This window comes from Ceraceosorus guamensis (assembly GCF_003144195.1).
Source record: "Ceraceosorus guamensis strain MCA 4658 unplaced genomic scaffold IE81scaffold_45, whole genome shotgun sequence".
NCBI classification, from domain to species: domain Eukaryota; kingdom Fungi; phylum Basidiomycota; class Exobasidiomycetes; order Ceraceosorales; family Ceraceosoraceae; genus Ceraceosorus; species Ceraceosorus guamensis.
Window position 1 is genome coordinate 162,794 of NW_020290040.1, and position 15,977 is coordinate 178,770.

Sequence of the window (15,977 nt, forward strand, 5' to 3'; positions counted from 1 at the left end):
GTGAGCTATCTACAGCAGCATTTCCGTTGCGGTGGCGCGGAAGCTGGTGCTCTCGATCGGAAAGCTGCACTCGGGGGCAGTGCATCGAGCAGAGATCCCATTCAACCGTATATAATACGAGGTGCCAGGAATCTCCAATTTGCGCAAGGTGACCCCCCTCTTCATCACCTGCATTCCAGCTTGACACGACACCTCGAACCTGACAACCCTTTGCCGCCGACACCCATCTGCGCCATGACAGCTTGGAAAGCAGCGCGACCGCTCTGGTCGGTCACCACTCACGTCGGGCACGCTTTGCAGTCAGCACCGTTCACACCCTCTGTCATGCTTCTCGTCTCTCTCTTGTTTCTTTCGCACACGCCACTGCTACCCAGCTGGCTCTTCTACGCTCTCAGCATCAGCAGCCAAACGCTCTTTAGCTTTTACCTGCCCAGCATTTCGGCCAGATTGCAATGGCCCCTCCTAGCCTTGACGGTATCCTGCTGCGCACTTCGTCTGCATCCTTCCTTCGCACTGCTCTGCGTCGTCCCCTTTGCTCTTCTGTTGCTTCTCGTCCTGCCCTTGCCCGGCGGTAGCGCAAACAGCAGCACGTGCACGCTCCTCCTATCTAACGGTTCGCCTCATCAAGCCTCCTCCTTTTCCCCTCTCTCCTCCATCAAGGCCCATCTCGAATGGTCAAGACTCGCTCGTTCCCGCGGTCAAACACCGCAAGAATTGGCCAAGAGCATCAAAGACGATACGGATTTTCACTGGGATCTACCACCTTGCGATACGGAGGGAGAAGCCTTACCCTTGGACCCTACTCAACGCGAAAGCAGAAGAGCAAAGCCCGAGATTGGCGAGGTCATAAGGAGCTGGGATAGGATCGTCGTTTGGGACGCTGACTGCGTACCCTTTGCCGTACTCGAGAGGTGAGCGGATAGCTGCTGCGCTCCAGATCACCTTCCTTTCTTCTCGCTAACATGCCGACCCGATTACCCTGCTCCTCAGCTGGAGAAGCCTTTTGGATCCTGTCGCCGACGCGGCCGTTCGAGCATTTCTCGGCACGTCTTCCAAAGACGACCCTGCTCCTGCTTCTTGCGATCCCTTGACAGCGCTGGCGGACTTGCTTCTCTCTTCGAGCGATTCATCGCCGCAATCAGCAAGGGTGGATGCCGCCCACAGCTCGGCTGCAAGCGCTTTTTTCAGAGATGCGTGCCGAAGACCACCGAGGGGAGCGGGCGCTGTAAGCGAAGCGTGGTATGCTGCGCAGGCCGAAGCCACAGGCCCCACCGAGAAGCTGGATCTGCTCCAGCAACATTCAGAGAGCTGCGAAAACGTGCTGCCAAACATCCGAGCGGAACAAGCGCGCGGTAATCATCGCCAAGTGCTTGCTCCACACGAGGGCATAGCGAATGCGCATGAGCTGCAAGAAGAGTCGAGAGTCATTGCTGCAGGCCAAGACTTTTTCCATCGACATGGACCTCCGTTGCTCGTCAGTCTGCTCCATGCAGGCCTAGCTGGCGGTTTTGCCAGTCCTCGAATCCGCAGAGTGCTGAATAGCACCGGTTACCTGATGAATCCAGCATCTTCCAAAGGATCGACGAAAGGAGGTGTTCCGGTCAGTCAAGCTTCCAAAGATCGAACGTTTAGACGACTGTTGGAAACGACGGAATGGATTTTGGATGTGATGGAGAATGTTGAAGCTCTGCAACTTCCCACCGAAGTTCATGCGCAGCGAGATGCTGCCGCTTGGCTGCAAACGGCCGGTAAAGGCTGGCTTTCCACTTCCAGAGTTCGCTTGCTGCACTCTTCGGTCCGAGTCCGTTTGTCCCGCGCCCACAATGCCCAGGAGCGAAATCAAGACTCTGCATTGGACGCCATCAATCAGGAAGATTTGCTAGCGACGCTCTGTTCCTTTGCCATCGTTCCGCTCTGGAGTTTGCAGAGCATGGGTCTACCGCCCACCATGCAAGAGCGCGAAGATTACGTCTCTCTGTGGCGGCACGTGGGCTTCTACGTCGGCATCGAGCCCGAACTTCTCAGGCGCTGTTTCGGCACCGTCTCCAAAGCCGAGCGATGCTGTGAGTTCTTCTTCGCGCTGCTGCAAAAGTCTGCTCCCTTTTGCACAATTGCTGACCCGTACGCGGCCACTCTCAGTCTACTACATTGCATCGCACCATTTCTTGCACGTTGCCCCACTTCGAGACCTGCCACCACCTCCTCCGCTGAGCAAGACGGGAGGTGCAGTTCCACTGGAAGGTTTCAAAGGTCCCGCTTTGCCTTTGCTGTACTCCACGTCCAATCGGGCGCCAAGCAACATGAGCTTTGCGAGTCATTTGGGTGAGTGCAGAACTGTCTACATTGCGATGACCGCAGAAGTACGGCCCCGTTTACTTTCATGAGCGCTAGCTCACACATCCTACAAACATCTTCTACAATCAGCCATTGCAAGGTATCTTATGGGCCCATCGCTCGCCACCGCCCTATGCATTCCCGCCACTTCTTATCCCTGGGGATCTCTTCGAGTGAACCTGAGCGTCCTCATCCTCATTTTGCCTCCTCTTTTCGCTCGATCCTACGGCCGTCACCTGCGACCATCCTGGGGCAATCGTCTAAGGGACAATGCTCGGATCTTGCTTCGAAGAGTGACGCTATGGAACTTGCAAAAGATGGGCAAAGGAAGGGCAAAGTTCCACCCTCCACCTGCCTTGCAGGTCGATCAGTCTTCCACGGGCGCTCAAGCGCCCTCTCTCCAAACGGCACTACTGCATGCGACAGCGGAGAAGGCGCAAGAGATTGTGCTGGATCAAGCTTCGGGAGAAAAGATGAGGGACGAGTATCACTCGCTCATGGCAGAGATGGGCATCGTCCTCTTGATGACTTGCCTCTCTTCTACTCTCCTCGTATCCTTGATCGTGAGGCACGGCTTGATTAGGATGTGGGCCTAAGTGCCTTGGCGGGTCATCGATCAGCACGTCAGTCTGTGCATTTCCCTCTCACCACCCAACACCCCTTCGCTGCGCGCACCGCACTCTGTAGAATACGTGGACCTCCTTCCCACAAAAACCCCCGATGCTCGCTTCAGAAACCCACCGAGCAGCTCTGCCTGTCCAAGATTCGAACCCATCGCTGCTCCATCTTTGCACTCATTCAGCCTGCACATCGTGTCCTTTTGAACAATCTCATGTCGCGTGGACGGCTGCCCCCTGAGCATCTCGATGCGCTTACTCCCTGCCAAGAGATACTAAACGACCAATTCGCTCTCAACGCCAACACGCAAAGCACGCATTCCGATTGTTCCCGAAAACTTCCAAATTTTCCGCGCATGATCGTTTTTTCTTTTTCTTTTTGCGTTTCCCTCCGCTTTGTGCGATGGGCAAAGTCGTGTGCCCGTCATTGCGCATTGCGCCTTAATCGAAACTTGTCGGAAAGGGTTGTTTGAAGACGGGCAAAGGATGAGCCTGGTGGGGAAATTTCGACGGAATCGAGTGAGCAGCCGCCCTTCTCCATCAACGACCTCTGGTGCTGAAAAATCGAGCAAAAAGGACTCGATGCGTTCTGTCAATCCACTCACTTCGGTGTTGAAGACCCACTGATCTAAGGGCAAGAGGTCTTGATCGGAGACTGTACGCGTGCTGGCGGGAATCAGCGATGGCGCGTCTTTTTGCCCTCTCGGTCGCTGCGCTGCACTCACAAAGAAGATAGAGGTACTTGAGAGTTTCTGCGAGCCAGAATCTGACACGAATGAGGCAAGGATGGAAGCGATGTTTAGCCACAAGCAGTCGAGACAAACCAAGCAGCCCGGCAACACCCTGTGAAAGCACACGTCTCGACTCTCTTGCTTTTCCAAGCAGCCCGTCTTCATAGCGGTGTATTTGCCCGACTTGCATAGCATGCGCAACCCCCCAGACGCACTACCGACGTGCGGCAAAACAAAAAGAAAGAGGCGATGGCAAAACTCACGTCTCCATCCTATCCTCCAGCTCTGCCTTTCCATCCGGCCCGCTGCCCATCACATCCACCACATTGGCAAAAGCGCCGCTCTGCTTGACCCTAGCATGCAGCACAAACGATTCGAAAATCTTCCAGCCCCACTCGCGATAAATCGGATCGCCGGACAAGTGGTAGGCGATGAACAGCGACTCCACCGTTTCGGGTCGCAAAATGTTGCGCGCATCGATCAGCGCCGCTGCGGGTCTTTTCGTCTCTGCGTCGATCGGAGGTCTGGGTCCGGCGCCGCGGGGGAAAGGCAAGATGAAAAAAGGTTTGCCAATTAGAGTAGAAAAAAACAAGTATAAAGAAAAGGGACGAGGTCAGCATGTGAGTCTGTTCGACAGCTCGGTCAGTAGCTCGTGCTGCCGCCACCACCAGCAACACCAGAGCGCACTGCCAGCTCGATCGAATGATGCTCACTGCTTGATGTACCAATCCTCAAAGCTGGCATTCTCTTCGTGCGGCATTCTAAAATGTGCGATTTCCGGTGCCAATCGAGTTCTGGTGCCTCTATACGTATCGTAGCAAGTCCTGATGATCTCGTGTCCCAATGCCCAATCTTCCACCTCGTTCGCATGCATCACGTCCGATTGGTCCAGCGTGTTGTCCAGTTCGCCATCAGAGGTGCGCAGACGACGCAGCCAGTCGGCGTTCGCAGTGCTGCTGCCGCTGCTGCTGGAGCTTGGCGAACGCAGCGAGGAAAGAGCACCGAGCATCAGATTGCCGCCCAGGAAACAGACCAGATGATCTTGCTTGGGCAAGATCGACCAGACGCTGGGGTGGGACGAGTAGGTTGGCGGAAAAAAAGGGCAGAAGGAAAGGATAAAGCAAAGTTGCAGGCAGCTTCAGCGGGGCTCGATAAGCCTTGGCGGGGCCTCCTTCCCCAACACTCACGGGCCTTGTCTTCCTTGAACAAATCGAGGCACGACTTCTGCAGTGTAGAGCAAAGGAGGATTGCTGGATGTGCTCTGCTTGACGAGATTCTTCTTGATGCCGCTCATCGCTCTATCGTACATGTCGCGGTACACATCTTCCGTCCGACTGTGTGTGAGAGTGCGCGCGCGCGCGCGCGTGTGTGAGAATCGTAACGCAGCCAAATTCCCACGATCCACATTAGCTCTGTGCCTTGCCTTGATGGCCCCCCACCTGTGCATGCACCCATCATCATCTCGCAAAGGCACAGCACTCACTTGGTGATGAGCCACTGCTTGGCAAGGTACTCGTAGTACGAATCGCCCCTGCTTCCCAGCCTCACGTCGGACAGGACAAACTTGCCGGACCTGGGGTTGATGAAGATGGGCAACAGACCATCCGAGGCGCCCGTTCGCAAAGCGTTTCGGATGGCGCTCATGGGTCTTTCGGAGAGGCGCCACCAACGAAAAGTCTTGGTAGAGTGCGCCAGCGTCTTGAATCTTGCCCAATTTCATGTTTTTAAGCGTGTGCGTACGCGCATGCGTCGAGGTCGGCAAGGGTGAGCTCATCGACATTGGAGGCATGCTTCTCGTTGAACCACGCGAAATCGCGCGCTCCCCTCCCCACTAGTGTGCCGCGCACAATCATCCACTCACTCGAGCTGCACCGAGCTGATCTCTGCCAGACTAGCCAATCCCCTGTTATCCGCGTCCTCAAAGCTCTCACCCGTCTTCAGATTGACCTCTCTCAAGGGAATGCCCGTGCTCGTAGCTTCGAAAGCCGGTGCAAGACGTTCGGCAAGATCTTGCGCTTTGGACAGGAACAATTCACTATCGCCTGCTGAGCAATGGGCCGAGATGAGGGCGTGGGATGTGCAGAGAGCGCTGGCGCTCAGCAAACCTCCGAGCGTGCGGATGGTCGTCTAGAGGAATGTGGGTGGGGTGCGTGCGTGCATGCGATGGTGGGATGTTGAAACGAGTGCAGAGCGCTGTCAGCTCCAGTTCAGCAGCGCGTTGCGATGCGCAGGCCTGATTGCGTGCACCTGCCAGCTCTCTCCTATTCACCATCACATCGCCCTCGCCCTCGCCCTTTCGCCCATCCACTCACCTCGAACACGTTGAACCTTCCATCCTTTTCGAAATCCAGCTCATCCCTGATCCAATCGCGCGCTCTCTCGTACTCTTGTTTGAAGCCCATGATGAGCAGCGAATCGATGGCATCGACGATCAAATAGCCGCTCGGACCTTCTTTGCTCCAATTGCTTCCCGAATGGCTCAACGGATGATACTCGTCGTATCCCCACGCATCCTGAACATACGCGTCCCACGAATCTTTGAAAGCCAATCGGATCGCTTCGCTCTTCTTGTCGTCGGACAAGAAGGCGGCGGCGGCAGAGCGCGATGCAGCTTCTGCTCGACGCTCCGATGTGTTGGGAAGAGAAGATAGGAGGACAGTTGTAAAGTTGAATGGACGTGCAGAGAGCGCAAAGGGAAGACTCGGCTGAGCAACAAAATCCTCAAAAGTCGACCGATGAGCAGCAGCAGCGTCGTCGTCATCGGGTCTGCCATCATGATCCGCAGAGGATGATCGTCCTGCAGACCAAGGCGTTTGAGATGCGAGTCCCATTCCCAGTGCTCCGCGCAGCTGGTCCAACTTTCCAAGCACCCATGGCTCCACCGTAGGCCACAAGACCCACGCGAAACACGTCAACGACAGCAGGTAGAGGATCAACTTGCATTTGAGATGCTTCGACGACGACGACGACTTGTCCCGCAAAGAGGAGGCGGAGGCGGCTGAGGCTGAGGCGGCACTAGCAGGACTCGAATCGGCCTGATCTTTGCGCAAAGTCAAAGTGGACTTGTTGCCGCCGCCGCCGCCAGCTGCTGCCGCTGTTCTTTTGCGCGGGGGCATGTCGTGTGTGCGTGTGTGCGTGCGTGCGTAGAGGCCGAGGAGATGCGATCTACGCCGAGGAGATGCGAGAGCAAGCTGGCGTTGGGGCTGTGTTGCAGTCGAGATGGAGCTGGGACGTCGATGGAATGTGCACGGCGAGTCGAGTAGAATGGATCAAGACTTGCTCCAGTCGAGTCTGTGATTGCGCAACTCGAGCGGTGAGGGAAGGGCAAGGAGGGGGGGGGCCAAATGGAAAGCGGGTAGCGGGTGGGAGTACCGCAGCGTGTCGCCTATCGCCTGTCGCCTATCGCCTGTCGCCTGCGAGTTCGGTAGTACGTGTCGCGAATGACAATCACTGATCGGGAATGTGAATGTGAAAGTGAATGAAGGTGAATGGAAAGAGCGAGCGGGGAAGAAACTTTGAAGATTGTGATTCCAAGAGGTGGGGAAATGTGAGCGCAGTCAGTGATGCATGGGTGCATGCATGCATGCGAATCTCATCGATCACGAGTCACGAGTCACGAATAGAAATTGTGAATCCAGTGATTTGCGTGCACTCATCATCACCACTCATGCACCACTCCATCACCACTCTCGCGATCATTCACGATTCACGATTGTGATTCATTGTGGTTAGACTGGTCCAACGACGCACGCACACCAGCGCAGCGCAGCGCAGCGGCCGGCGTCTTGAATCCTTTTCGATCTCCATCTTCCGCGGCGCTTGCGTGCGGGGTCACGCGCGCGCGCGGGTATGCCATCCGCGCGGTCGTCGTGCTGGCGGCCCGGGCGCGGCGCATTCGGCGCGTACCGCTCCTTCTTCTCATCCATGCTGCACACGCGCGCGGAACGACGAGCACGGGCCATGCCAATCTTCGCATGAATAACCTTTTGAAATCTTCAATTCGGATTCGCCAATTTTAAGAATCATGCTTGGTGGGTGTTGGATTGCGCCACGTGACAAGTGCGTCGAAGGGAGAGAAGTAGCTTAATTATCTCTTGTTCGTGATGGATGCTAAGAATCTTGGGTCTTGAGCTTCATTTATCCATTCGTGCACGAGTCACGAGTAATCAGAGTCCCATGCACCCGCACTTGAACTCACACTCACGCTCACGGAGACCCCAAATTCGAACTTGCAATTCTTGCCCCCATCAACCCACTTCATCCGCTCACCTTGCTCGAATTAGAACAGCAATCGTCTGGCAGTCACGAGTCATGAGTGCAAGCATAGCCAAGCAGATCCGAGTCCACACTCGCACTCGTCGCTGAGACCGACTCGACTCACAATTGACCCTGGGGGAGCGCAATGGAGCATTCCCAAGCACCTGCTGCACATCGGCGTTGCTTGTGCATGCAGGGCGGAAGGAGCTCCTGTTGGAGCTCATGATCGAGGCACAGAGGCTTGGCTGATAGGTACCCAGCACGCTCGACTCACGACCGCGCTGCTTCTCGGACTCGGCAAGTGAGTGCCCGTGCATCAGAGCTGTTCCAGCCGCGTGGGGCCAGGTCAGATGCGCCGGCTGGGCTTTCAGAAAGGCATCACCACGGCGCTGTTCAAGCCCACAAGTGCCCTTATCAGAGAAAGAGCATCGCTCAAGGTAGACTGTGCGGGAGTTTCAAATCAACATGAGCAAAGCATGGAGCGATAGGACCAGCAAAGAGCACATGATGCAGATGGAGTGAACCTGTAGATATGTCACAGCCCCGCGCGCTGCCCAAGGGGAGACCACTCGATCGCATTCCCCTCGCCAAACAAGCTACAGGAGCAGCGGTGTGGACACTGGTGTCGAGCCCGCTTTCGCGTCTCATTGTGCCTAACAAAGATTCACGCTTGTACTCGACGGCTGATCAGCGTTCCCAGCTGGAGCTCCTACGCGATTCGTTGAACTGCGATTGGCGGACTTTTGCATGGGGCTCCCATGAAAGCTTCGCGGCCGGGCATGCAGTTCGTGAATTCTAATCGGGGGCTGGCGGGGGGGGGCTGAAAAAAAGTCCCGGAAATCACAATGTGCATGCATGGCGCGATATCCTTGCAGTCGTGGGTCTATCGATATTCCAGCACATCATCACCCTAGCTCGAACCTACAGGGGACCGTGCAGCGGCCAAGCTCAAACGATCCTTGGAGCGCTCCCTCATTCACGGACACACAAACTCTGCCGATGAGCGAGCCCGACCGCGCGAATTCGCAACTCTCCTTCTCTCCATCGGGGCGCACGCACGTAAATTGCATGGCATGGCTCACCTTGCAGCCCGATTCGGACTCCGTCCGCGTGCATGCATACAGCGAGCGGGGTTTCTATTCCCCCTTCATTGCTCTTGACGTGATGCTAACGACGACGACGACGACAACGACGAAAAGCTGGGCCTGCGCTGCATGGGCATGGTGTTCGACCTGCTTGCTAAGGTTTGCGCACGCATGAAATCTCATTCCAGCTCCGCCGGTCACATTCGTGTGTACGTGGCATGCTGCACGCTCATCAACAGCCACTATCTTCCGATAGCAGCACTGCGAGAGCTTTAGCGTAGCCAGATCGACGCCTGTTTGACTCGCAATCGCTCCATAGGACAGCGTGAAGCTGCGCAGCATCGTCGGCACATTCGCAGCAATGAGTGCCCGCAAATGAGGGAGGTGCGACCCCCCCCCCCCCCTCCCAGCAGCAGCAATCCCGCAGCAAGACTTGGAAACCTCCGCCAGGCTCGTGTTCCTGCAGTTGGGCGCTTTGTTCCGACCCTGCAGTAATTGCTATGCTACTCGTGCCTTAATTAATTGTGCTGTGCTCTCCCTATATCTTGTATAGCCTAGCCTTGCACGCACGCACGCACGCATGCACCCTCTCCTCCGGTCCTCCGACTCTTATCCTTCTCAACTGCCGCTGTTCTGAAGCCTCCCATGCGCTTCAGCGCCCATGTACTTACTGTATGTACCTTTTCCCGGCCTTCTCGATGTCGATTAATTCAAATCCAGTCTGCGAGCTCCCTCTTGCGCGGACTCTGCAGCTGGAACTGCGATCGGGCCAACGCAGCAACTCGATCGGTCGTGCTGCGAGCGAATCCTTTCAAACAGCACATCAGGTCAGCGGACCCGAGCACTAAATCAGCAGATCGGGAGAGTCCGCATGCACGAATCGGATGTTGTCTTTGCTCTGGAGCGTGCTCAGTATATAAAGATGAGAGGGGGTCCAGATCGCAAGCATTTAGCCCCCCCCCCCTCTCCAATGGTGAAACTCGGTGCATCTGGCAGCTTCGTCCCTCGCCCTGCTTTGTCGAGACCCAAAGACCCCTATCGTCACCGTCACCCAGCAGCACTCTCCTTTCCTCGCACGCGCTAACATTCAGCCCATCCAGTGCTGGACTGCTCAAGTTCGCAAGCCCCATCATGGACTCGCAAGTGCCAATGGACTTGCTCACTCTAGAGTACCATTTGCAAATCCTTCGATACGTCTCGGTATGCCTTTTCTCAGTGGCAGTATGGGAGCATCTCATCTGGCTGCCCTCCGAGATCCTGGTCTGGAAGAGCCTTTTCCGCAAACTAGGCATCACTCGAGCTGCTCCGCCGCGCTATGGCCTCCATGCTCCGCTCGACACGTCAGAGGGTCGAATTCAGGCCAGTTTAGGATCCATCTGCATTTGTCTGCTGCGTTACTCCATGCTAGTCTCTGGTCCGCTCATGATCACCTTCTTCCTCGGTAGACCGATGGACTGCGCAGCCACTGCCAAAGCGCTGCGTCTATGCTTTTGCGTGACGTGGGCAGCCGCAAACTCCATCTTTGTCGCTCGAGTGTACATCATGTACGGCAAGAGCAAGCGGGTGTTGGCAGCTTTGGGACTCTTGTGGCTAGCGACGATCGGAGCGTGGATAGCAGACATCTTTGCCTACTCGGCGGAAAGGATCGCTCAGGTGCCTACCTTTGCCCCTTGGTGCCGAACCGTGGTGCAGCACCGATGGAGGTCGACAGGTTGGGGACTGAGCATGCTCTTCGACATCGTCGTGCTCTTCATGACGCTCTGGAAGGTGCACCGATTGCAAGCGCCTCTTCCCGGAGGCAATCGACTGCCCAAGAGCGAAATGCACAGGTTCGTGCTGCGCAGCAACTTGCTCTGGTTCTCCATCGTCTTTGTCGCAAACACCACCTGCTTCGTGGTGCAGCTGGCAGTCGACGATCCCGTCTTGTCGCACTTGCCCACTCCCATAGGCATCGTGGGAACTGCAATCGTAGCCGCTAGAATCGTCTTTGATCCCAGCAGGCTCAAACCTCCTCAAGCCGTTCCCAACATTTTCGCAGACGATTATCTGAGCAGCATGGAAGCTTCATCCAAGCAAGCTTCCGCTTCTCCCTTTACTACCGTTCCTGCTCGTCCACATGCTAGACCCAGCAATACCTTTCCCACCAGTTTCAGCAGGTCCATCGAGGAGGAGCAAGAACGCAAAGAAGCTGCTGCTGCCATCAATTGGAGCAGGAGTCGCTCGCCCACGCAGTACGTAGAGACTTTGCGAGGCGCGGATCGCTGGTCCGAAAACAACGGGCAACATCATCGTTTGGGTCAGATGCGTGCGGACAGTATCTCGATCGAGCGCCGGGAAGGAAGCACGCCGGCTTTCGAAATCACACCCTCCACCAGGCTGCCTTCTCTGCCTCCAAGTCTCTACAAGGCAGACTCTTGAAGCATGAAGCGCAGCGCTCCGATCCGTCGATTGGCCCCTCTGCACTCTTCCTTGCCGACCGTAGCGTGCATGCAAAGCTCGGTCTATCGCACAGCAGAAAAAAAAAACAAAACAACAAAAAAAAGCTGTAATCGCAACATTCCAGCCCATCTCCTCTTTCGCTTTACCGTACTCGAATCGCTTTCGCATGGTCGATGCTCTTCCGTCATGTGCGCCGCTTCACGTCAAGGTCCTTTTGCCGTCACCAGATTCCCCCCTTTCACCAGCGAGTCAACCTGTCACCCATTTCGTTGCTGTTCACAAGATTGCGATTTCTTTTGCGTGAGAAAATTGTGCGAGTTCGAGTTGGATGTTGAATCTTGGAGCGAAGCCAGTTCCTGACGAGGTTCCGGCCTTTTTCGTGAGAAGCAGGAACTCTGCGTGCCCTCTTCCTTCGCAATGGCATACCTGCTGACACCGTGTGATCGTCTTTCACACCTCTTCCGCTTGCGTCTTGAATAATGAGAGTGAATCTCGAGTCCTGACCCGCTTGGACAACGAAACAAGGATGCCACCAACATCGCGCTGATGCTCTGCGCTCGTGAGATCGGCACGTGGCGTGCATGACGAGTTTCTCCATTGGGGCGCCAACCCGTCTCAAAGGCTATCTAACCAGCTCTCGAAGGCTCGTTCATTGTACCGACGTCTAACGGTGCTCTTGTGCGTCAAAGCCAGTCCATCTTGCAAGCACACGACTCTTTCAGCGTCAATGATGGCCATGGGGGCAGGTGGAGTCTTGTTGTACTCGTCCAAAACATCCTGCAAAACGTTTCTGACGGCACTCTGATCCCAAGTCTGAATGACGAGCGCGGTCCAAGGTCTTGCGAGGCCAAAGACTTGAAGCGCTTCGATCGTCTCGGGTGGAAGACGATCTCTGAGACTTTTTAAAAGTCTCGCTTCCATGCTCACCGCGCTCGCGCTCAGCGTGTCGGCCCAGACAATGACATCGCTCGACCTCCCGATCAATTTCCAACTAATCGCGCCGCTCTTCGGATCTTCTATGCGCTCGAACAGATCCGAAAGGTTCAAGGCGGCTTTGCCGTGGTCCGGTCCTTCGCCCGGATAAGGCTCGATGATAGCATTGATGCCTCCCAATGCCACGTTCAGCGCCAATTTGGGATTGCGCTCCACGATGCTCCAAGCTTCCCACTCTAGCGTTTGTCCGCCCAGAGACTTCGTCGCCGGTCTCATGACGAGCCATTCGGCTGCTCCAGGGACCGGCAGCAGAGTGTCTAGTCGCATGGGTGGACTCACGGATAGCATCACGCTACCGAACTCCGAGAGACCGTACAGGTTGTAAGCGACCTTGATGCCGAACGCTTTGAAGCGATCCCCAAGATCCGCGTCCACCGCTGCTCCCAAGACGGCGAAGCTTTGCAGATCTCGCAAAGCTCGCTCGTAGCGCTCATCGCCTTCGGCAACTTTGAGCATGTCCGACGCCACTTGCGGATAGGTGGCCATGTGGGCGGCGTTGGAGGAAACTATGATCTCTAGCCATTCGATCACTGTGCATGAAGTCTTGTTGGCGGGATAAGCAACAACGACTGGCTGGCCCACGATGAATTGCAACAGCATATAGCCGGTGTAGCTGGGAGTACAAGGGTGAGATAGTAGATTCTGTCAGCTCAGTTTGCGACGCTCTCCAGGTCGCACAGCCACGCTTCCGCACACGGCGCCCTCGCCTCTTTCCCCTTTCTCTTACTTACGAATGGAAGAATGCGCTGGTGGGAAGGACGCGCGGTCGCGTTTCGCCGCTTCCTCTTTTCAAGCCTATGATTTTGTCTGCCGCTTCTATCAAGCCTCGACTCCAATACTCGAGGCTGTACATGCAATGTCTGGGCGCACCAGTCGAGGCAGAGGTGTGCAACACGAGGAAGGGATGAGGCACTTTGACGGGCGGCCAAGCGAGCGGCGGGGCTGATCGGTAATGTGGAGGGGAATGATTTGGATCTCTGAGCTTGACATTCGCACTTCATGCATCCGAGGGGGGCTCATGTACGCGCTTTGCGCTCGGTTGCACGATAGGTCGCGCTCGCTCGAACGTGACCCACTCACCTCTTTGCTTTTCTTGCGCCTCTGCCCAATCTGCCAAGGCGATGACGTGCTCATCTTCCGGCAATTCCCATTGTGGCATGTCGAGAGATCTGACCCACTCCATATCCGACTCTATCAGATCCGCATAGATAATAGCCTGAGCAGGCTTGATCAGCGCATCTCTCTGTACCCTCTCCATCTTTTGATCGAAAAAAAGCACTCCCACTCCGAGTGCCCAAAGAGCCGATTGATGGAAGAATAGGTGAATGGGAGGTTGAGAGAAGAGAGCAACGAGACGGTTGGAATCCTGCAGAGTGGATACGAGGGGTGCATAACGTGCCGCCAAGTGCGCCACGATACGCGATCCTTGAGCAAAAGTGACGGGCGACCGAACGCTGCTGCTGCTGCTGCTGCTCGAACAATTTGAGCTGCCGTCGTGCGCACCAGAGTCGCAGTGGGAGCTATCGTTCCTCTTGGCGGGTGGAAAGGCAAAGTATGCTAGAGGAGCAGAAGGGTGCGCAGCAGCACCTCGCTCAATCACCCGCAACACCTCAATGTCCTCCTCCACCGTCTCCCTCAACGCTCCGTAGCTGGGCAACCTGGCCCCGGGCGAGCGAATAGCGAATGGGTCGTACATCTTTGCTACTCTGCTCGTATCTCCTGGGCAGTCTTGGAGATTTGCTCGTCGCGATGCAAGGCAAAAGGGGTGGGCAGGGCAGCTGAGTGTGACGATCGAGCAAGCGATTGGGGGGTGTGGTGCTTTCTGATTGCTTCCACCCAGTTCGAAGCTTCCCGCCATAGAGCTGGCGCGAGAGGCTGTGCCGTTGTGACCTCGGCGCAGGCAGGCAGGCAGGCAGGCTATGCGCATAAGAGCAATCGAAGCAAGTCGAGCCGAGCAACACACACTCCCTCCATATATCCGGCGCTAATTTCCTGCCAAGCGTCCCCTCCATCTCGTACAGTCACGAGTACGCATTAGGCATACCCGGACGTGCTTGCACCGCACAGCGTGACGATTCGCTGACCCATGCAGTCGTCATTCCGCCATTCGTGATTCTTTCGCAATTCGACTCCATCCCTCGAGCTCCGCAGCTTCTGACCTCACAGCCTTGGCAGCAAAGATCGCTACACCGCTCTGCTCGTGTACATCGAGTCCAGTCGACGGGAGAATGCAAGTCGATGCAAACACCTGATCGAGCAAAGTGACGAGTGATTAGCGGAGCGCTAAAGGAAGAAGTCGCGAATGAAGCATATATATGCATGCATGCGCCCATATAGGTGGAGGAGCATGCTGCACACAGAGAGAGAGTAGAGTGTGTGTGAGAGAGAGAAATTAAGAGATATATGCGATCAAGGCAGCACGGCGCGCATGCATGAGACCAAGCTATTTACTTATTCACATTCATCAAGCCTGCGGCGCATGCTTTGGCTGATGTTGCGCGCGCGCGCTCTCGAAGCCTCTGTACCATCATGTATGCGCCGTATACACAATCACGTGAAGCTTGAATCTTCCCCCCCGTCAATTGAATCAAAATTAACCTGCTGGGCTCGGCCATCTATAGGCAAGCATCAACATGCGCGCTCCCATCCTTGCAAGGTGTGAGCCATCTAAATACCCTCGCTCTGGCAAGGATAAATTGCCATACGTAGCCGGTCGAGTCGCCAGTGGCGGATCAACAGTCATGCACGACTGCACGATCCAGCAACCGCCGCAACATGCACGCACGGCCGGCCTACCTCGCGCCCTTCCCCTCCTCCTCCTCTCGCAAACCGCCGACCGCCAAGTCGCGCGGTCAGAGACGGTCCGGCCGCGTACGAGAAGCCCGCGCTTCGAGCTCACTCTTTTTCACAATTCACGATCGATCGCAGTACGACCGCCATCTTTTTCCTTTTTCAGATTTTCAAATGTGTGTGTAGCGAGCGGATAGAGAGGGCGCGAGTCCCCGCGTGCCTTTGCCGCACCTGTAATCCCAACCTCATCAGAGATCGGCTGGCATGCACGTGACGGCGTCGAGGCCGTCGACCTGGCCCAGCCCAACCACGCACTCCTGCAACGCACGCCTGCATTGGACTAAATTGATACATTTCGGGCAAGGTAGGCAAAGTAAAGTAGTCTGAGCTCACTCACAACAAAATCACGTCTTGTGTACCATAGCGAGAGCTTTGCGGAGAGGAAATGGGTGGGGCAATTGGCAGCGTATTGGGCGAATCGTCTGGCAATCTCGAATGGCCCTTGCTGATGACAGGTAGGCCAGGTGCCGTGCCAGCCACTTGGACCCGAGGAGATAAGGTGCAGCAGTACAATCAATGCCTTTTCGATTCTGCTTCTCTTTCACGTGGAGGACCCGCTCGCTGCTTCAGCCTCCCTTCGCCTTACACACTCTGCTCCTCGCCACCTGTTCATCTGCCCCGCTTCAGCTGAATGATCACCCAAACGCAGCCCCCCCCCCCCCCCCCCCCCC

The 15,977-nt window shown here is 56.0% G+C and overlaps 4 protein-coding genes across 4 annotated transcripts; 2 read left to right on the forward strand and 2 right to left on the reverse strand.

Annotated features, from left to right (window-relative positions):
- The first annotated feature begins 152 nt into the window (after window positions 1-152).
- On the forward strand, window positions 153-3,399 carry IE81DRAFT_324713 (hypothetical protein). The gene is made up of 4 exons (XM_025514306.1): window positions 153-911; window positions 991-2,063; window positions 2,140-2,322; window positions 2,425-3,399. Exons 1-4 carry the CDS (start codon window positions 235-237, stop codon window positions 2,928-2,930), a joined length of 2,439 nt encoding a protein of 812 aa, XP_025368484.1. The 5' UTR covers window positions 153-234; the 3' UTR covers window positions 2,931-3,399.
- IE81DRAFT_292050 (glycoside hydrolase) lies at window positions 3,393-6,513 on the reverse strand (the record flags this gene model as incomplete). The annotated part of the gene is made up of 9 exons (XM_025511934.1): window positions 3,393-3,443; window positions 3,557-3,606; window positions 3,677-3,717; window positions 3,946-4,206; window positions 4,396-4,749; window positions 4,870-5,016; window positions 5,166-5,387; window positions 5,544-5,809; window positions 5,995-6,513. 9 exons carry the CDS (start codon window positions 6,511-6,513, stop codon window positions 3,393-3,395), a joined length of 1,911 nt encoding a protein of 636 aa, XP_025368485.1.
- A 3,660-nt stretch (window positions 6,514-10,173) lies between these two features.
- Window positions 10,174-11,010, forward strand: IE81DRAFT_281039 (hypothetical protein; the record flags this gene model as incomplete). Its single annotated transcript, XM_025511509.1, has 1 exon — window positions 10,174-11,010. A coding segment is annotated over one exon (837 nt), but the record flags the coding sequence as incomplete, so codon positions are not given.
- Window positions 11,011-12,078: 1,068 nt separating this feature from the next.
- Window positions 12,079-14,152, reverse strand: IE81DRAFT_348479 (acetyl-CoA synthetase-like protein; the record flags this gene model as incomplete). The annotated part of the gene is made up of 3 exons (XM_025516266.1): window positions 12,079-13,069; window positions 13,188-13,398; window positions 13,537-14,152. The coding sequence occupies 3 exons, from the start codon at window positions 14,150-14,152 to the stop codon at window positions 12,079-12,081; spliced, it is 1,818 nt and encodes a 605-aa protein (XP_025368487.1).
- Window positions 14,153-15,977: the final 1,825 nt, after the last annotated feature.